Source organism: Fringilla coelebs, assembly GCF_963513975.1.
Source record: "Fringilla coelebs genome assembly, chromosome: 6".
Classification (NCBI taxonomy): Eukaryota; Metazoa; Chordata; class Aves; order Passeriformes; family Fringillidae; genus Fringilla; species Fringilla coelebs.
In genome coordinates, this window is record NC_140034.1 from 37946554 (window position 1) to 37967988 (window position 21435).

The 21435-nt window shown below is 48.6% G+C and overlaps 1 protein-coding gene across 2 annotated transcripts; it reads right to left on the reverse strand.

Annotated features, from left to right (window-relative positions):
• Positions 1-3586: 3586 nt before the first annotated feature.
• Positions 3587-14944, reverse strand: DLL4 (delta like canonical Notch ligand 4). Of its 2 annotated transcripts, XM_084207781.1 has the most exons (11): positions 14577-14944; positions 14183-14446; positions 13672-13729; positions 12713-12982; positions 11947-12007; positions 11708-11838; positions 10193-10362; positions 8848-9067; positions 7709-8417; positions 6878-6986; positions 3587-5440 (listed from the first exon to the last, which is right to left on the reverse strand). In XM_084207781.1, exons 1-11 carry the CDS (start codon positions 14628-14630, stop codon positions 5435-5437), a joined length of 2052 nt encoding a protein of 683 aa, XP_084063907.1. In that variant the 5' UTR covers positions 14631-14944; the 3' UTR covers positions 3587-5434. The 2 variants fall into 2 exon arrangements, with proteins under 2 accessions (XP_084063907.1, XP_084063906.1); XM_084207780.1 differs by lacking the exon at positions 3587-5440 and having other exon boundaries at positions 6731-6986.
• Between the last annotated feature and the right edge of the window lie 6491 nt (positions 14945-21435).

Here is a 21435-nt window from a genome sequence, read left to right on the forward strand (position 1 = left end):
TGCTGTGAGTGGAACAATTGCATTGGCGTCTGAAATTATTGCTGTGTACACAATCAATTACCTGATGGACCAGAGTTCCATCCTAACCCTGCAGCATGACAGACCACTGTACTGCAGAAATATGCCCCAGAACTGTACAGGGGCAGAGAAGCAAGGATGGCAATGGTAATGCCCAGCAGAGACAGAAGAAAGGGTAGCTTTATGGTGCTGGGTCACACCATTTCCCTGAGAAGGTCTGAGAGCAGAGTAGGATGGTTTAGAGCAGATGGAAGAGTGATCAAGGAGAAATCTCACTGCTTTGGGTGTCACTGGCCGACCTGACAGCTCTGGGAGCTGAGCTGGAAAAACTTAAAAAGAAAGAGTAGAACTTAGGGAGGGAGAGGCACAATGAGGGCAGGGACTCTTGATGGAGAGGGTGTAAAATTGAAGTTGTGAAAACAGTGAAGTGTGGCAGAGGGCCACTGAGTGATGTCAATTCTCCACAACTGAAGTTTGGATCGAGTGCAAAATGTGCTGGGAGTGTCATATTTGCTGCGTAAAACCAATGTGTATTTATGGGTCAGGTATGGGAGATAAGGGAATGACAGGCAAACACAGATAGGTAACTGTTGCTTAGGGTGCTGGAGTGAGGGTTGGTTAGTGACCTATGGTGCCTTTCTCAATTTAGCATAAATTAATGAAAGGAAAGACTGAGGAGCAATGAAAATACCTGATATGCATTTTTATTTTTACAGGGATAGTTTAATCTGTTGGACTAGATGGCTGCAATTGCACAACAACTAATTTACTCTTCCTCAGCAGCTCTTTCAAGGCTGAAAGCTGTTGCTGGTCAGGTCTTGTGCATGTCCTGTATCGACCCCAAGTTCTACAAGCGCCCCTCACCTACACTAACTTAAGTAAACTCTGTGCCCTGTGCCGTGTCCTGCTGCATGTTGTCTCAGCACCAGTGGGTGCTATAGCTACGGGTATATCCCGGCATCTGTCTCCCTTCGGCCGCCGAGTCGTCAAAGAGGAAAGTGATGTAGGGTTGGAGCCGAGCATGAAACAGCTCAGGGGAGGCACTGCCCGAGGCAGTACCCCTCTCACTCATTCCAGCTCCAAAATTATTTAGACTGAAGTGCTCTGCGTGGCTGTGGAATAGTTTTTAACAGGTGCTCATACAAGGAAGCATGCAAGATTTTCTCAGAAGCAGAGTCCATTCTTAAAATTGTTGTTTTGTCACATGACTTTCAAGTGAATTTGTGAAGTCTTTTAAAACTGAATGCCAAGTTTAGCTGCAGTCCTTGAGCCAAATCCATAATCTTACCATAGTTACTGCAAATTATGCTGAAAGCAATAAATTGCACAGTTTGGTATGAGAAGTCTATAAGCTTGTCAAGAGCTTGTTAAGAGAAAAGGCACTGCTTATCACAATATTTTGGTCCTGACATGGTCTGTGGTCCTCAGGAGGAATCTGTGAAACTGAGGCTGAGGATTCTTTACAGCCAGAAGGATCTCATCTCCTGGTGAATTCCCACACTGTGGCTCAGAGATGTACTCACCTGGGGGGGGACCAGGCTGCTGAGCAGTCAGAGCGCAGTGGCCCTCAGTGAGGAAGGTTTTGGCCAAAGATGTGGGTTAAATCCAGGTCATATTATGTGTTCAGCTAACTTTCTTGTGGTTTCTTTGGCAAGGACTTGGGGATGTGCACACGTGCAGGGATTCACATATGCTTTCCATGTCCCCCTGTGTGGAAGCAGGCATTGCTCCTGTTTTTCCTGTGTAGGATCTGTGATCTATTCCGGTAGCTGCGTCGTGCAGTGCTGCCTCCAGTAAATATTCACAGATTTCCTTGTAAGATGATGCTTTTTTTTTTTTTTGCCTCTCTCCTGTGTGGATACACAAAGGCATGTGTTGTACCTGCTTTACCCCATGGGATCTACATAATCAGGTCCACAGGCTTTAATGGATTTCAACTCCTTTCTGTCTATGGTTACAGTTTCCTGTCATGTTTTGAGCAGGAAGAGCTGAGTCTTTTTTGGTCTTAGCATTCCTGCTTGCCTAGGCATTGGGAAGAGTTCTCTGTCTATTTTCCTGTTTGATTTTTGTGTGTGTTTTGTTTTAAGCAGGACAAAGTGCATGTGTGTATGTAATCCATGTGCTCAATTAAGAGAGGCATCTGTTGGGTTTATTTCACATTGCCGAGGAAGGACTGCAAGCAGGGAGCATCTGCTCAGCTTTTTGTCAATGGCTTGTTTTTCATAATTTGCTCTACAGGGTGAATGTTTGGGGAGGGGGAGGTGGCTTCTTATTTCTGAGTTTCATCTTAAATTTATTTTTATGGTAGCTGGGGAAATTGGCTGGGATTTGAAAGTTAATTTTGCTGTGAAAAGGTCTAAAGAGGGAGAAACAAAACCATCCAAAGTAAACAGTATTTATGTAACCCTAATAATACACTCAGAAGGACCCTTATGAATCGTTATTTGCAGTATTTTAATGACTTCTTTTTAATGAAGTAAAAAGAATTTGTTATGGTGCTTTTAAAATGTCACTGGGGGTTTTGATTTTTTTATTTTTTGAAAAAAAAATAGCAAATTTTGCTTAGATTTTATTTTGGGGAAAGATAGGAAAGGCATCCAATATTCAGATGATTTTTTGGCACTTTGTCAACAACAACAAAACCCCCTGATTTTAAAATAGAGCAGCAGTAGTTTCCTGTTCTTATAGTTTTGCTTTTGTGCACTCAGATCTTGGCTGTATTGCACCTAGCTGATTTAGTGAGAGACTTAATTGCCTGTAAATGTATGTGCTTCAAAGGCTACTAAACCTGCTGGGAATGTTTATACAAGTGTGCTTTTTACACTTTTTTTTTGGTGGAAATGTCCTCCAAAAAGGCTGTAGAGGATAATGACTTTGTGATGCCCCGGGAGGACACAGCTGCTGATGTAGTGTGGGGAACTCGGGAGGAGAAAGCCTGAAACTCCCCCTAATCCCACAAGTGAAAGACAAATCTTACCCTTTGCAATCGAACAAACAAGGATACAATCTTACATGTGCAGGTGTAGAGGCTGTGCCAGCCTAACCTGCAGACTAGATTTGGATCTTATTAAAAGTGTTTAAAGAAACAGGATTAAAAAAGACGGTAATAGTGTTTTGTTCTGTACGTGAACCCCAAGACAACGCATTTATTAAGCCACTTTGAAATGGTATTAAATTTGCATCTTTTGTGTCATGACTTGTCAGGGGAGAGGAAGAGTGAAGCATTAATAAAAATAACTTTCCTGACAGTTCAGTCCCACCCATAGCAAGAGAATGTGTGTATATATATACGTGTGTGTATACATGTAATTTAAATATTATCTATCACAATATAAATATGTATAACATTTCAAAATGTCAGATGAATGCCACTCAGCTGAACAACTTTGTTGACATGTGTTAAAACTAAAACTTTTTTTATAAAAAGCAGCTGACATCAGTTGGTGTGCAAAATGTAAATGTAGGGACCAGGCAGGCGAGGTTACTTCTGGGGGGCTTTGCTAACTTTGGCTGTCACAGAGTAACATGTGTAAAAGGACAAACCACAACAAACTTTGTAGTAGCAGGAAAGTATTTTCATTGCTCGAAAAAAAAAATAAAATTCAAACTTTGTCATCACATTAAAAACATTACATGAGAAGTAATAAACATATTTACACTTCTGTTTTGATTATAAATATACATTATATACAAAATAATGTTATAAAACGTAGAAAGTTCAGTGCTTCTGATTTTTTTTAAATTACTGAAATACTAGTCTTCAAAATAAACTACAAACAGACAAACTAAAACCCATATTATTGATTTCTGAAGGTCATCTTCAAAATGGTCCTACGTGGTCAGAGCAGAAAGTCAGTAGTGGACAATATGAAGGGGTCTTGTCTGCACAGTTCAAGGGAGTAGATGGGCTAGTCCAAAAGGCTTTACAAGGGCAGGAATATCGCTGTCAGAGAGACAGCACAGTCCGGGTTTCCTCGAAGAGATCTTGTTTCTCCCTCCTCATTCTGCCCCTTGCCCTGGTCTCATTCATGAGTGTCACGGCACTTTCCACTGGGCTGTCCGGTATTATTGCTGTGAGTATGTATAGAAGAAAGGAGCTTCTGCCCGCCTCCGGCTGCCAGGGACAGACACAGCGAATTTTCCATGTAGCACTGGGTAGGTATGAAAGAAACAGGATGAGCCTAAAACCTTCTAACTTTAATCTCCACCTGTCTAGGCAGAGGGCATCTCAGTGAGTGCTTTACTACCGGGCATTTAGAACCAGGATGAAGAACAAGAGTTGGAGTTTTGCAACCAGATAGAGAAATGGAGGGGTGAGTAAGTGGGTTGTGTCACACTGCTGCTGCTTCTTCAGAAAGTAACAGCTGCAATTTTGAGACTATTTGCAGTAAAAGGTGGCACCTAATTCAGAAACACTACATAACCCCCCGAATTTGTGTCAAAATAAGGCAGGGGGAAGAGAATGAGGAAGGAGAAGAAAAGAAGTAATGTCTATTCACAATCATTGGTAGTGCAAAGGGCATGAAAACAGCTGAGACAGCTCAGCACATAAAGGTTCTAGGAGCTGATTGATTTTAAACGCATTTGTAAGGCCTTATATAGAGCTGGGATCACCTCCTCCCTATCAATAGGGACGAGGCAGTACACATTCCTTATCACAGCTTCCACAAAAATCATGTTCCCCATCATGGCTTGAGTCAATCAGTTCTCCAGAGCATCACCAAATGAGCTGACATGTAAATTGGGTTTTCTTCTTTCCTCCTCCTCTCACCCCTTACACAGTCTCCAGTACATGCAGCAGGAGAGAGGAGATGCAAATGGATGTTTAGCAGGAAGTATCAACTACCTCTGCCCAGTACTGTTCAGGTAACTGCAAAAAGAGCAGTCAAGTTTCTATTTGGGCTTGTTAGATTCTCTTGACACATTATAGGCACTTTTAAACCCAGAAAAAATTGAGACCTCATTTATACTGTATCCATTATCTGCATAGCAATGTGTCTTGCTTCGCACCTTCCATGGCAACATCTGTGACAGTTATGTGCCTCCTTATCTACCAGCACCTCCCATAACCAGAGTTCTGGAAAGCCAGGGGTCTGTCCATGAGGAACTGGCCTCAGCATCTTTTAAAACACCAACATTTTTAACCTCTCTCTTCCCTCTGCCTCCCCTTTTCAATAGGAAATGAGATTTCTGGTATCAAACTTCAAACAAGGGCAGTAAGAACAAAAAGGTGTATTGCATCTTTCAGTAAATTCACAGTCTGTCCAGTTCACTCAGTTCCATCCTCCGCCTGAGAGCAGCAAGTTGCATGTAATTAAAAACAGTCCAATCCAGTTCTGAATTGTAAACAATGCAGCAGGAACGTCCATCTACTGGCATCATCAAATCTGAGGTGCAAATGGTCTGATCTTCAGTCTTATACCTGTCAGGAGATAAAATAACACCAGGAATGAGAAGAAATCCCGGCATACAGAGTAGTGCAGAACTAAAAACTATAATTCAGCTATATCAAACCAAAGCAATTTAAGCCAAACATTACTGCAGTTTAACTCTCACTGTTTAATGTTTTCATTTGGGTCCAGAGGCAAAGAATCACAGGCCAAAAATAAAAATAGTCATCTGTGTGATAAGTGGCCTCTCTACCTGGCCTGAGGAGGAGAATGCTTACAAACCTGCGTGCTTAACATTAGGGATCTGTTTAAAAAGTACATGGTATAGTTAAATAGCTTGTGTTTAGAAGCATTAAGCCTGAACGGTGTGCAGAGGGATTCTAGGGGGTTGACATTCTGAAAGCAGAAACATTTCTGGAGATGCTTGATGTAAATTTGGGAGCCTAGCTTTGGTCAGCAAGATTTTTGAAGATACAGTATTTAGGTCACTTAATGGGAATGAAGCGTCTAGCTGTCATTTGTATCTCTGAATCCTTTCTCTTAGTCTTAAACTTTTAATATTGTTGGTTGACTTGTGTTCCAGCTTGCTTTCAAGGGGAAATCTGATATCCAGCTTGGAAAGAGAGACTGAATCCTGCAGATCTGACTTCCCAGATCACTGCTGTATGGCACAGCAAGCTTCTCTTTTCTACAGGCTGAAATTAGTCCTGAAGATGACTACACCGAAGAAGGCAGGTATTGGTTAAAGTCAAATTGCCTTTAACTTCCACTGAGACTTTTTCCAAAAGGCTGGTAGTTCTTCAGGAACTATTTGGTTCCTCAATATGTGCCTTTCACAGTCTTTAAAGTTCAGTGTTAGGCCTTTCCTTTTTTTGTGTATCCAACTTTTCAATATAACATAAAAATTGAGACGGTTTTATCAGTAACAGCATTAACTTCTGCTAGAGAGTATTGAGCTGGAGTTTAAATGCTAAGAGGTTGGAATTACCTTATAACAGACTTCCTAAATGGCTGTTATGCCTATCCACTAACACATCCTGCTACCTTCTTCAGCTAGAAATCTATAGCTTTGCCTGCTTCCACAGAACAAAGATTATCCATTGTAGTGACAGGAAAAAACATGGCTTTACATCAATGGGCCTAAGAACGATTATTATGTCCATTTTTTTCTGACCACCTATTGTAGAGGAAATAATCCTACAATGCGCTGAATTTTTATGGGCTGATGTTCTGTGTTTTCATCTACCACTGACTTATCTATGCCCAAAACATCTGCTTTAATAAAGTCAGAGCGGCTTATTTTTTTATTTTCCCCACTACGTGTTTTGTGTGGGCCACAGAAGAGGAGAGGAAAATGCTGGAAGTATTATGATCCCTGGAAATAAAGGAACCTTCTAAGATACAATACTAAAGGATAATTACCCTTTTACCTTGTGAAGTTATGCCTGTCCACCTCTGCACTGACTTACCTCTGTGGCTATGATGCACTCATTCCGTTCTTCTGTTATCACAAAGACGGACTGGTACATTGAATCCCTCGGAGAGCATATCGCTGATATTCTGCATTCTGGCTTTTCACTAAGGCAGGGCAGAGAAAAAAAGAACATTAGCTGATTACTGACAAGCCTGACTCTCAAAATCTACCATGAATATGGAGCGGTGGAACGAGATAGCCATGAAGGTGTGGAAGGGAAGTGCATGGGATCAAGTTTCACACGTTCTGTGGCTGTCGGGATATTATGCTAGAGAAGTGGAAATAAGGAACAGTGAGAGTCTTCCTATGTCCCTGCCATGTCCAGCCTAACAGCGGGTTCCTCAGAGCCCTCAGTCTAACAACCACATGCAGATCCCAGACAAGACCTTCAGCACATGAACCAGAAGACTGATAAGCCACTGAACACCTGCTCTTTTCTCCTTTTGAAAAAGAGTAGTTGTTTTCACTCCACCATTCTTCTCAGTAAGCAGATCATCTTGCCTTCTTATAAAGTGAAATACTTATTTTTAATCACTGTATGCCTTTACTGTCGTTCCTCCAAGATCTACTGAGGAAGGAAAGATACTTCTTACTTTCACTACTGGCCTAGCCACTCCAGGTTCCTTCACAGTATCCATACCAGCAGCACCCTGCACAAACACTCAAATTAATTGACTTGGCTAAGGGTAGTACTTGGTTGTGACATGCATACTTCAGTATGAAGATTCCTGGTTTTGGTCTGGTTTGTTTAGTGTATTACCTGCTTCTAGACTGATGTGAAGATGCATGGCTTTAAAAAAGACTATAATAAAAACTGCATTCTCACCTGTGTAGTCGGAGGGGAGACTTCTCTCCTAAACACTTTTCACTTTTGTAATATTTGTCTTCCGGTGTCCCTCTACTTGTCAGATCTTTTACCAGATTGTAGTCCAGTTTATGGTTCTTGGGTTTGTAGTTTGATTTCTCCAGCCCACAGTCCACTTCAAGGTCTTTATTTTTATTGGTGTTTTTCAGCTGGGAAGCTGGAATGAGATTGTCCTTCTGGAAGTCAGACAGGTTGTTCATTGTCTCCAGCTCCTGCTCTGGGTGCATCCTCATCTGCCTGATGACCATTGCTATCATGCAGAACAGTATGAGCAAAGCCACCAGCCCCACCCCCATGGATATAGCAATCCAGGGGACTGGTTTAGGAGGAAGTGTAACGGGCACTGAATAAACTGGCAGTTCACAGCGGTTGCCCATGAAGCCAGAAGGACAGTAGCAAACAAAGTTGGCACTATAAAGTCCACTGTAGCATGTGCCTCCATTCTCACATGGCCCAGAAGCACATTCATCTCTGGTTTTGATGTCACAGTTCCTGCCACTGTAGCCTGGCATGCATGTGCAGGTGTAATCGTTGATTAGATCATGACAAGTTCCCCCATTGGAACATGGGTTTCTGGCACAATCATTGATGTTTATCTCACATTTCTGACCAGAGAAACCAGCCCGACAGCGGCACACACGAATCTGCCCAAGGTAAAAGCAACTACCATCTGAGGGGAAAAAAGTGAAATAAAAATTAGTTTGCAATGCACTTCACTCAGAAATCTAAACCCTTCTCCAGTCAGCATGTTATGCTACCTCAAGGAGAGAGAGGTTATTTTACAAACAACTGCACATCTAAAAGTTCATTCCGCTTTACCTAATTGTATCACCGCGCCTTAAAATTATGCCCCTTCTAAATATGTAATAGAGTTAATTTAATTTAATTCTGCCATCTTCCCCACCATATGATAAACCTCATGCATTTTTTTGTTGCATAGAAAATGGCAGAGACTAAAATTAGGGTGGATGTGGAATACAGAGGGGGAGAGGGACTGATGTTCTAGAGGAAGAGTAGAGGTCAGATTGGATTTCTATCACTTCTGCACTGAAAAGCACAAATGAGTCAGGGTCATGAGATTTTCTGATAAAAAGACTCACCATTTGCACACGGGTTGCTTGTGCACCTGTCAACTTTTTTTTCACAGTTAGACCCTGTGAAGCCGAAAGGGCAAACGCAAGTGTAGCTGGCCCCTTGATCCTTTTCCAAGCACGTGCCACCGTTGAAGCAGGGAGAATCTATACATGTCAGAGCGCTGTGCTCACAGTGAGTGCCATAGTAGCCAGGGGGGCACAGGCAGTGATAACTGTTCTCCATATCCTGCAAAACACAATGTTAGGCCACTGTTACTTAATGGAAAGAAATGATAGCTCCCTGCACGCTTAGTTCTGGTCAGCAGCAAGCGCTGTTCAGTCTCTTCTCATCCACAGCCTGATGTGGCAAAAGCAACTGCAGGAGAGTAAACCACTGCAGGTTGGACTGTGAGGGAGAGAGTTGTGGATCAGCCATACTCAGCATACAGGAGTAACTGTGCAGCTACACACGCAGAGCAGATGCAGTTGTAAGGAGCACGCAGGCAGCTACACAAAAGCATTGCTAACACCACTACTGTCAAATGGCATCCAGAGGTCTGCCCAGACGTCTTCCCAGAGCAGGGTGTATGTGTTGACCTCACAGCTGTGATCAGGCCATTTATCCTCACTGTGAGAGTCCTTTTTTATTTCACAAGGGTTTAAGTTGCTTTGGCTTGTGTAAGTCCCACCACTTAAATCACAACAAACTGTTTCTTCTTTCCAAGGGCTATAAGTCCAAGGCCTTGGGAGAAGGGAGGTAGGATCTTGTGCTCTAATCTAAAAATTGTATTGGCTTTAATCTAAACATGCATCAGATTACATTTGATACCTATAATCAATCAGCCTTTACCAATCCATCATTGGTAAGAATCCATCATTAAGTGGATCCAAAAACAGGCTGAAACACTAAACTACGAGAATCCAGAAGTGTGGAATTCTGTTTCACAGAACGTTTCAGCTGATTGCCCCCGTATTGTTTGACAATATCTTCTCACTTTCTATAGCAGAAGGCAAAATTTTCTTTTATTTGCTATTAAAATACAGACAGTGCATTTCTGTATGTATGGTGGTTTGAGAAGCTTATTTTTAACAGATCTGCTCCCTCATCAACCCTGGATCTTGCCAAGCTCCCATAATGGCTGCCACAGAAACCCAAGGATCAGTTGACCAGTTCTAATCTAGATGATACATCTCCTCCTGTAACAGACTTCCTCCCCTGACACCTCTCGGAAAGGGTTCAGTATGATAGTTGTGAGCGTCAGTAATGAAGCCGCGTCCTATCGAATTCCCATTATGTTGTTACAGAACCACTGCTGGAAAGGCACACCGGGGCTTGCTGCACACAAAGGCTTTGCATTTAAAATGCCCCTACCGTGCAACTGCCGCCGTTCCTACAGGGATTGCTGTCGCACTCGCTGATCTCGTGTTCGCAGTCGACGCCGGTGAAGCCAGGTTTGCACGCACACGTGTAGCTGCCCTGGCCAGTGTTCATGCAAGTTGCTCCATTTTTGCACGGCCTGTGGTGAGTGCAGTAGTTCAGATCTGCAAAGATACCAGGAGTTAGGAAAACATGTCTTTGATGGCTGGGAAATGATATACATACAGAAAGGCTGTAGTCAAGAAAAAAGACAGAATTTCCAATGAAGCATTTCATTTTGGTATTGATGGGAATACTGGAGATTGTTATCTGGGTTATTACCAGTCATAATCAGATTACCATCTATCACTTGAGCTCTGAATTTTGAAAGAGCTGGCAAAAATATAACTTTCTTAGTGTTTTGGTATATTCTCCCTTTTTTGTGGACATAAAACTGTTAGCTGCAATGGGATTTAGGTACCACACTCAAAAATGTACTTCATAAGCGTGTGTTTTCCAAGACACACACCACAGCACTATGGCCACTTCATGTACAGCATGTTACACACTAAAAGAATGAGCCCCATCTTTAAAAGGTGTGCTTTGAGGCACATTCTAGAAAGGGAGGAAAAACAAAAGATGTTTTGGCTTTGAGATTTAAACAAGCACTAGAAATCTTTTATTGTTTATTTGCTCTTTTGTTATGGATGTTAGTAGATTAAACTGTCAAATGCCCTGCCAAGCCTGACGGTTTTATTTTTTTTTTCCTTTAAATTTGAGACAGAGGTTAAGCATAGGACGTAAGAAAAGCTTTATTATCTCTGTAAATACTATAGAGTAATTTGAATGCAACTGATTAATAAATAACTATAAGCAGAAAAAATCCTGCAACTTTACTTTTCCTTCTTAATTCAGCCTTCACCATCTTAATCCTATAACTGTCCTGGAAACACTTAGCCTGCTTTGAGCACTTAATGATCTCAGTGCCAGCAGTGCATATATGGCCTTGAGGACATGACTGCTCAGCTGGCTACGGTTCAGTGATTCAGTGGGTTGAATAGGTGGAAGTGGTCTGGTGTACCTTAAAATGGAACCTGTACTTTTCATTCTTGCTTACATGATTTTTCTCTCATGCTCCAGACTTATCACATGAGTTAACTTCCTTGTATGCAAAATAAGGAAGGCCCAAATGATGGTGTTTACTGCTGCTGGAAACTATTTAGTTAACTCTTATACTTGTACAAGGAATAAACTTAGCTTGAGCAGGCAGAAAACTTGTCTGTTCAACACTCATCCAGATTGTTAGGTCTTTCTCCAAGAGAAACTTCTTTTGCAAGCTACCAAAAAGGTTTCCTTGTTTTCAAACAAAATTACTACAAGAACTGGTATGTAAGGCTGCAGTGCTACAAACTGATGCCTGTGAAGATGTACCTCGGGGAGGTTTAATTCCCGATCCAGTGGGTCAGATTCCTTAGCGTACTACTAAGGAGTACCCAACCTAGAGCTGTAAGTGCAAGCTTCAGAACTAACCTTGATCACAGAAGAGGCCACCCCATCCTTCATCACATATGCACTGCCATTGTGTTTTACAAGTCCCATGGCGGCAGCCAGTATGGGGAATGCATTCATCACAGTAGCGGCCTTGCCAACCAGGACGGCAGCTAAAAGAAGAGTCCAATTAAAACATTAATGACATGGAGAAGAGTTTAAGTTTCTATTACAAGGTGACATTTTAACTGATGTTCAGACTGCATTTGCCATCTACTCACAGGCACTCTCCAGGCTTCTTGCAATATCCATTCTGTTCGGTACATCCAGCCAGACAGATGGCTGTAAAGAGAACATAAAAAAGCATAAATGTTTAGGTAAATACACATGGTGCTACAGAATACACTTTTAAAGGATTAAAAGCTTTTAAAAAACACTTCATAAAGAATTTTACACTTTCAAATCTTTGTTTTAAAACTTCTTGGTACGGGGAGTTCTGGAACAGGAGGAAGTGAACAGGGAGAGCCAACACTTGACAAGTTGTCCTTTAGTTTTTCTGTTTATGCAACAAACATGAACTCTTGCAACTCTTGCTAGAAAAGCAGCAAGAGAAAGAGGCTTTGGCTTGTGCTAATGAAAGGCTGAAAAAAACCAAAGATACCCTGAGCTCAGAGTAAAAGTTCCCACTACTGCACTGCAACACCCATCTCATGTCCTCTGGCTGCAGGAATGGTTGGTGGCAGACTTTGTGCGAGCAAGCTGCTACCCTTTTACCTTGCAACAGCTACTGCTTTTCAGGGCTATCAGCCAAGGTCCCTTTCCTGCCAGCTCGCTCTTTGCTGCTAAGGCTCGCATAGGTGCAGCACGGCGCTGGGTGGTTGCAGCCAAAGGGGCCAAAGTCCTCAGCGCGCAACTTTGCCTCTCCAGACAGGGAGTGGAGAGGTCGGCATGAAAACACGGCCCGGGCCACGGGCGGCCTCCGTGAGCTTTAGAGCCGCGGCCGACGCCCGCCGCGCTGCCCCCCGCCCGTCTGTCCCTGGCACTCACGCTCGGTGCAGTACTCGCCGGCCCAGCCGGGCAGGCAGGCCAGGCTCCCGTCTGCCGCGCACACGTAGTGCCCGAAGCGGTCGTCGCGGCGCTTGCAGAGGCGGGAGCAGCTCTCGCCGTAGTAGTTCTCGCTGCAGACCACGCGGTAGGAGTAGCGCAGCTTGGTCAGCGGGCCCTGATGCACGTCCTGCGACCAGTCCTCGCCCACCGACAGCGACCGCTGGATCGACATCTGGCTGATGAGCCACTCCTGCGGGGGCGGCCGGGAGCCTGCGGGAGAACGGGCGCGGGTCAGCGGCTCTGAGCCCGCCGCGTCCCGCCCCGCCGGGCCAGCGGAGCGGGATACCCCGCTCGCACGTGTACACCTACATACACACATACATACATACATACATACATACATACATACATACATACATACACACATACACATATATATACATGTACACGGGCACGCGTGTGGATGCTGATATATGCGAGGGTACAAAAAGGTGGCCACCAGGGTGTGCGAGCCCGGGCCAAAGGGACTCAGCCGAGGGGCCTGCGAAAGGAGAGCTGCTGTGAAATATCCTTTTCCTCTCCTCTCAGAAAAACATCCCAAAGCCATTATTCCTTTCCAAAGGGCGGAATTCGAGCAAGGTGTAAAATACAGGAAAAGGCGGACGGGGCTTGCTGGCAGGCTCCCGGCTTTCTCACCGCAGCCCGCCTCGCTTTCCCACGCCAAAAATAAACCGGAGGAAACGCAATTGTGTTGGAGATTAGGCCGGGGCAGAATCAAAGCGGCCCCTGATGGATATCGTTGGGGGACCGGCTCCTGATGGTGGGATAAAGCCGGCCCTGGAGTTATGGTATAAACAGCTGAGCCGGGGGGGCCGCTCGGCCCGGGGGGGACCCGGGACGGGCCCGGGGGCGCTCCCGCCGCGCGGGCGCCCCCTGCCGGCGGCGCGCGCAGTATTCACCTTCCGGCAGGTAGTTGTCGGGCGCGTGCCAGGCCTGGATGATCAGGGAGAAGGTTCCCTGCGGGAGAGAAACCAGCGTCAGCCCCGCACCCCAGCGCGCACGGCCGCACCGAGCCGAGCCGAGCCGCGCCCCACCGCACCACCGCACACCGGCCCTGCCCTGCCCTGCCCTGCCCCGCATTTGCGCTCTCTCCCCGAGGCTACAAACTTCCCTCCTTCCCTCCCTCCCTCCCTCCCTCCCGCAGACCACGGATACACATCCCCACCTCCAAGCCCCCCAGCCCCTTGCTTTATTTCTCTTAATAATATTAGTTATCCCAAGGGCTTCTGATCTAACTGCGCTTTCTCATTGCACTTTTTCCCTTTTTTTTTTTTTTAAAGGAAGTCCTGGAAATAAATCTAAAAGCAAAAGTAGTTTGTTTACATTACAGGTTATCCGCCCGCCGCGGCTAGCCTGCTCTTGCCACCCTCCTGCCCCACCATCAAAATCAGGTTTAAAGTAGAATCTCACCGGCCACGTGAAGTTAAAGGGCAGCTTAATGGGGCTGTCAAATCTCTCTGTATCCTTGATGCTGAAGGAGTTTATTCCCAGAACCGGGGTGATGATGCTGCCGAAAGTGCAGGAGCCCGGGGAAACCACTGCCTGAAAATGCTTCAAACAAACGCGAAAGAAGGTCCTGCAGTGGGGGGAGCAGGGCTTCCCGCTGGCCAGAGACGCGTGGCTATTCACGAATTCGTGTAGCTCCAGCTGGAAGACACCGGAGCCGGACACCCTCTGCACAAAGGGGAGACACACAAAATAGCCAAATCAGACCTTACCCGGCTTTGCCATGCAAACTTGCTTCCATCACCCACTTTACATTTCGCGAACCCTTTTTTTTTTTTTTTTTTGCTTGTGCCATTACCTGCTGCAAAATCGTTAAAAGAAACGTCAAGCCAAAGATGCGCAAGGCTGTCATCCTTGTGTTATTCGAGCTTCCAGTTCTTAGTGGGTTTAGTTTTCCTTCTGTATTCCTCAAATGGACCAAGCAAGCGCTTCTCGGTCGAGGGAGAAAAGAGAGGCGTCACGGCGATTCTCCGGGAGCAACCTGCTCTTCCAAATAATCCTCCAGCACCAGCAGAAATCGGAAGGTAAAATCCAGGTGTCGATCCGTTCCCTTCTGGGAATTAATCCTGCAGCCAGCCGCCGACCTCTGATCGCTGTCGTCGCCTTTATAAACTCCAAAGCCGGGTGGGTTTGGTGAGAGACGCGGAGGGGAGTGCTTAGTGTGGAACCGCTCCTCCTTTAACCGGTGCTAACAGCGCTCAGTAAATGGAAAACTTGCTTCGCTTCGAGCTGTTTATATAGTTGCCTCGCATCCTCACAAGCTCATTATGTAAACTGTCAGTCAGACTCACGGGCGATCCCTCCCCTTTTCCATCTTTCCTTTCTGGAAAAAAGAACCAAATGTTGCGGAGAGCCCTCATATCCCGAATTAATACCCTGCTGCCGCCGCCGCCGCCGCTGCTGCCGCGCTGCCCGCCGAGGAGCCGAGCTGATTACGAACGAGCCGAGCATCTGTTGAGATATTTACGGCGCTCACACTGGGAGAGAGAGTTCCCTCGAAAATCAGACGCCTCTCCACAGGGCAGCTTTCTACGGCGGCCGAACAATAGAGGATGAAATGTTTCAAAAATACCCTTGTTAGTTAGTTAGTTTGTTCGTTCCCCGTTGCCCTCCACCCCACCACTCCACGCGTGTGCCCCCTCTCCGGCGGTGTCCCGGGCGGCGGGACGGGGCGGCGCGGCGCCCCGCAGCCGCGGGCAGGAGCTGCCCTGCCCGGCGGGGGCTGGCCCCGGCTAGAAACCAAAAGTAAAACGGTGTTTGCCCGGCAGACGGGCACCCGGGGCGGCTCCCGGGGCGCAGCGCCCGGCTTTGGGGCGCTCGTGCCGCAGGCCCGGCCCCATTCCTGACCCCGGCTACCGGAGCCCACCGAGGAAGGGGTGGGTGATGGCAGGGGACGCGGGCACGGCGGGGATCGACGGGCGCTCGGTCGCCCTTCCGAATTCGGTGGCGAACGAGCGCTCCTGCGAGGTGGCCGGGGTCGACAGCAGGGACGGAGCTGGGTTTTCCCCGGGCTGTCCTGGCTCCCAGAAACATGGGCAAGGGGGAAACTCGGGCGCCTGCAGGCAAGCGGGGCGGGAGCGGGGCCGCGGGCCGTGTCTGGCCGCCTGGCCGCGGCCGGGTTGCGGTCTGGCGTGTGCCATAAAGCCCTTGGCCTGATTGCAGCGTGCGCTTATTGTTGGGTCGCGTGTCCCTCATTAAAGCCAAGCACAGAGAAGGCCTTTCATGTGGCTTTTTATTTCAGCTTGTTAAATGGATGGGAGGCCGGAGTGGGGGAGGGAAGGAGGGAGGGAGGGAGAGATAAACCCTCAGCTGTATGGTAATGAGGTCTTGCCACCTTTCTGCCAGCGCCCGGCGCGCCAGGCTGCGGGCCTCCGCGGCGTGGGTCACCTGGGGAGCAACGCGGAGCGCAGAGCGCTGCTGGTCCCCTTCCACCCCTCTCCTCTCCCAAAGGGTCAGTTCTCGCGGCGTTAGTTCCCCACTCCGAGTTCTTTGGGGTGGGGATAAGGAAAACCGGGGGTCTGGATCGTTTGGAGGCGAGGCATCATTGGGAGGGCACACTCCAGCCAAACTTCCCAGGCCGTCGCGCTCCCTCGTACATTTAAAGCGGCTGCTCTCCCTGGAGGCCGGCTTTGGCCCAGGATGTGGTCAGGGTCCAAACGCCCGAGGTGTCACCGGGAGGGCCGGGGAAGGGGCTGGGGAGCACGACACGGCTTCGCAGAGAAAGCGTGGGGGAAAGCCACGGGCACCGCCGCCGTGGATTGGTTTGGGCAGAGGAGCAGGCTAGAAATCGGGGTCGCCACCAAAAGAGGATTAAAACTTCTCCCGGTCCCCACTGCGCCTGTGAAAGCCGAGGCCGGGAGGCACAGACTCTGGCAATGTCGGGGGACTGCACCCGAGGCCGGGCACCCTTGGCTTGGCTCCGTCCCGAGTAGCCCGGCTGTCGCCCGGGGTACGTGTTTGTGCGAACGGGAGCCGTGTCCGTGGTGAAGATAAACCGCGAGGCAGAGAGGCACAGGCGAGGAGCTCTTTTGTCTCGGCCTCGTAAACAAGTGGGAAGGAGGAATGTGTCGCCGCTGGTGAACTCGGAATTTTGCAGCGATCCACCCGGCCAGATCCCGGCTTTACCAGCAGCAGCGTCAACTGTCAAAATCAAATCTGATGCTAATAGCTTCGGTACTAAATAAAATGAGAGGCCAGATAACATCAGTGCTTGATAAATGGTAATGAGTGTCTAACCTAGGGGAACAGAAGGGCTGTGGGGCTCTTTAATTCAGTATTGAAAGGCTAGCTGGGTACTGCAGGCTCTAGCAGATGTTAGTATGTGTGTGTTTTGATTTTTGACTTGTATTGGACGTTTATTAGGCTAACCAGAGCCACCCCACGCATGGCCACTTGGTCCAGGCACCATCTGGCACAAGCAGGGCGGCGTGCAAGAATAGGGCCTTGCTTTGGTGCTGAGGATCCACAGGCAGCATCTACCATATGGACCCGGAGCTAATGTAGGTTAAAGCAAGACAAGCTCATCTCTGCTTTTCACAGCTCTGCCAAACCTCTCTGCCATGCTGGCGGAGTGCACCTTGGCGGCTGGAGAAGAACTGCCACCTCTGCCTTCCCCCAGATCTGACGAAAAGGGAGCAAGACCCCAAGCACTCCTCAACGCGCTCAGCCGCTCTTGGGTGGCCACTTGGTTTTTGAGTCAACCTTTGCACCTAGCTCTGCTTGTTCCCGGCGGGAGCACAAGTCGCTCCAGCTCCCCACGTGTCGTCCCCCCCAAAAACCAAATATTTTCAGGAGATCAAGTGAGTGGTGCAAAACAGACTCTAAATCCTCCGCGAAACTCCAGACCATTATTTTGATTGCAGCTATAAAAAGAGTTCGTAATAAAATAATAACAGGGGAATATAATAAACCACCTGCTGCATGTTGACACACACGCGCAGGGAGTTCAGATAAAAAAAAAAAAAAGTTTCACTAATAGCATCAAACAGCTGAGCCTGAAAGTCGGCCGAGAGCAGATTAGAAGCACGACTCCTGCAAACTCTTTCCTGTGCCCAACATGCCATCCTGGGTCACTTGGAGAGCAACAGCCCAGCCACCTCCCCTAAGATCCTCGGCTCAGTTCGAGGGGTAGCTGTCCTCGGGACGGGGTGAAAGCCCCCCGAGCCCCCGGCTTTGCCAAGAGGGGAGGGGGGTGCCCGCGGCTCCTGTAGGGATGCTGGGCACTGACCGAACCGGACATACCCGGTGGTCGCCGCCTCCCCGTCCCTTCCACCCTGCTCCCCCTCTCTCCAGCTCACTTACTCGAGGTCAGGGCGCTTTCTTCCCCTCTTTCGCGCCCCATTTGCTGCCGGTTTATCTCCAGGCTGGCCCGGCTCAGCGTACGCGTGGCCGGGCCAAACGCATCTCGCTAACGAGACAACGTTAATTAATTCCGGGCGGGTGAAAGTTGCCAGCCTGCCCAAGCCATCCCTCCCCCCGAGCCCTCGTGCCAGGCTGCCCTCCTCCGTTCCCGGGGGAACGTCCTGCGCTACCCCACCCGCGGGATGTGCCCGAGCCCCCCCCGCCCCCGGCCGTCCGTGTCCTTGCTGCTCTCAGCCTGCCAAACCCCGGGAAAGGGGCTGCTCGCTATCGCCCGCACAGACGCAGCCAGCAGCACCTGCACCGCGATCATCAGCCCTTCTTTCCTCTTTTTCTGAAGGCTCCATGATTTCTAATCTGCTCACATCGCTCACGGGGGAACACTCCCGCGGGGAGCGGGTCTGGGCATGAGCGGCTCCCGGTAATGTTGCTGCCACCGTGCGCTTTCTGCGTGGCTTCTCCTGGGCCACTTTTAGGATCCTGAAGGTGCAGTGCACCCGTACCTACGGCCGCGGCAGGACCTGCCTGATGCTCCGGCCGCGCCGTGGTGCCACCCGGGGTTTTTGGAATGGGACACGCCCGAGGCTGTCCCTGCCTCCCCTGTGTCCCAGGTGTCCCAGGCTGTCCCCTAAAGCAACATGAACCCCCAGCCAGGCTGGCCTGGCTTCCTGGCCGGGTCAAGAGCTTAGCTGCGGGCGTCCTTCATCTTCCCCTTTCCCCTAACTCTGACCCTTGCCTGTGCCCGGGAGCGGTGCGGATGCCCGAGGGGCACGGCTGCTCACGCCCCTCCCCTGCCCTCAGCGCCAGCCGCTGCCCACCTCTCCTTCTCCGCACTCATTTGGGAACGGAGCGCGGGGCGCGGGGCGCGGAGCGGCGCACTCGCGCCTTGGAGCCCTTTAGTCACCTTTCCCGGGATCCGACCCCCCCACCGCCAGGGTCGTGGGCTGCGGGGCGCCCAGAGACCCCTCGCAACTCTAGAGCCCCGCGGGCTGCCCTGCATTTGTTCAAATTTATCATAACAAGTTTGTCGGTCAGTGCAGCATCCTAGCGCCTGTAGGAGCGCGGTGCGGTGTTTTACTGTGCACCTTGCGTGCCTTTCTCGGGAGCGTTCCTGCTTCCTGGCTCTGCGGTTTGTTTCGGGGATTGCCTCGCTGGTCGCCTTTTTGATCACGGAGTGAGTTTGATCTCTTAGTCAGAGACTCGCCCATTTATTCAGGGCTCGCCAGCTCTTCCATGTGCACAACCCCTCTTTCTGAGACAGATTCCCCGATGGCTTTAAACCCCTTAGCTAGAAAGTTGCGCATCGATTCAGCGCTGACACACCCCGAGAGCCCCTAAGAAAAAAAAAAAAAAGGAAAGAAAAAAAGGAGAAAGAAAAGAAGAGAAAAAAATCCCCCTTGCTTGTTTTGTTTCTGCCTAAAAGCCCGTAGCGTGGAGCATCCCTCCAGGGAGCGCCGCTCGGAGGGGTGTTAATGTGGTCGATTTGGGGTACAAATGTTTGGAAATGTTTCCCGATTCGCACAGAAGGAGGGGGGATTTGCAAACTGTTGCTGCCACATGGCCCCTCCAGCCTGCCCATTCTCATTGTAATGAGGCCGGCGCGTGCCTCATCTGCCGCGGGGCGCTGCCACGGGCGGCCCGGACACGCCGCGCCGCAACTGGGGCGGGCGGCACCGCCACGCAGCGCCCGCCCGCGCGGGGCCGGCCCCGGGCCGGGGGAGCCCGCGGCAGCCGCCAACGCCGGGCCCGGGCCCGGCCGGGCCGCGCTCCCCGCTGCCCGCTCACCCCGAGCCGCCCCGCGCCCGGCCCGAGAAAAAAAAAGCGCATTTCTGTTAAAGGCTGTAACGATCACCATTGAGTCTCTCGCTACAAATCGATGGCTTCTTTTCCATACAAATGCCTGCTTATGCCTTTATGTTCTCCATCTGTTTGTAGCTAACACCTGCCATTCAATAAATCGATTTGGCCATTTAATGTAACAGCTTCCCGGGACATTTTTTCATGCCAGATGCCACAGCAGCTCCAAACCTCTACCCCAGCCCAGCGCCCCATCAGCACAGCCGCCCTGCAAGGGGCTGTGCCTTGGCAGAAACCTGCTGCCGGGGTGTGGAGTGAGTTGAAAAGTAAAGAAAATATGAAAAAATGGCGTTATTAAAAAAAAAACAAGCCAAAACCACTAACCCCACCGATTTCACCTTTTTCTTTAATGCTCCGGTTTCTGTGTGCCTGTGGAAGTGTGGAAGTGGCATCTGGTCCTTGCTACCAGCGGCAGGTGTACGGGTGGTGCTGGGATTCCTGTGGGTCACAGGCATCAGGACACAGTGACATTTTTGGTTCTCTTTTATTTTACTCACCAATAGATGCTTGGCATGTTTTAGGGAATTTAATATTTTAAAGACACAAAGACACTGCCCGCAGTTTATCACTCCGTGACATGGGGCAAGGTTAATTATGGGGACTTGTGGGATGAGAGACCCCAATTCTACATGTTTTAGGGGGTTGTTCCTCCTTGAGAGGCCAGTTTGATGGGCATCAAGGCTGAGCTCTGCCAGCCTGCAGTCCTCGACAGGAAGAGCAAAGAGAGGTGAGTGCCCGCCCATGTGCTGCTCTGCCCCATACCTTGGCAAACCTTTTGGCTGCCCCAAAACACTTTCCCTGCTAAACTGACGCAGAGAGAGAAAAGTGGGTCTCTCTAGGTGACACCCCGTAGGTCTCAGGGGCTGGAAAACAACATCTGGGGATACGAGAAAGCGATATAATATAGCATGGGGGAGTCACAGCACTGTCTTCTCATGGAGGAAGTGAGCAACTCTGGGCCGGCTGAGTTCCTCCAGAGGAAGTGATTTCAGTACTGCTGAGATTTTGTTTGACTGTATTTGTTGTATAATTTATTGTGCCTAGAGCCTTTGAAAGGTGCCTTTGCTTTAAATTTGAATAAATACATAATATGAAATGTAATAGAAAAATAGTCAGGGATATGCACGTATTTCAGCTATGTGGGTCTGTTTCTTTCTCAACTAATTTAGTGCAGACCATGGATACCATTTGCAAATGTACCTGTAAAAGCCTAATTTGCTTTGAAAGACACAAAGTCATGCAGCCGTTTGGCACTTTTATCCAGGATAGCTGAATAAAATTATGATTTCTCATAAAAAGCACCCCTGGGAGCTGTGGCAGGAACTGAGGGCAGTCACCTGGGAGATTACCAAATCTTTCTCTATTTTGAGTCTGAGAATTGTGGCTGAGTTTGGCAGGGGAGAGTTGGAGGGGAGATTTCTCACTTGGAGCAGAAGTTCCCA

Bases quoted from the DNA above. Each gene is read 5' to 3' on its own strand.
- DLL4 (XM_084207780.1), bottom strand. From the start codon at position 14,630: ATGACAGCCTTGCGCATCTTTGGCTTGACGTTTCTTTTAACGATTTTG. The intron at 14,447-14,576 runs GTAATGGCACAA...CCCTTTGTGCAG, and splicing joins TTTTAACGATTTTGCAGCAG to AGGGTGTCCGGCTCCGGTGT. The intron at 11,839-11,946 runs GTGAGTAGATGG...CTCTTCTTTTAG, and splicing joins AAGAAGCCTGGAGAGTGCCT to CTGCCGTCCTGGTTGGCAAG.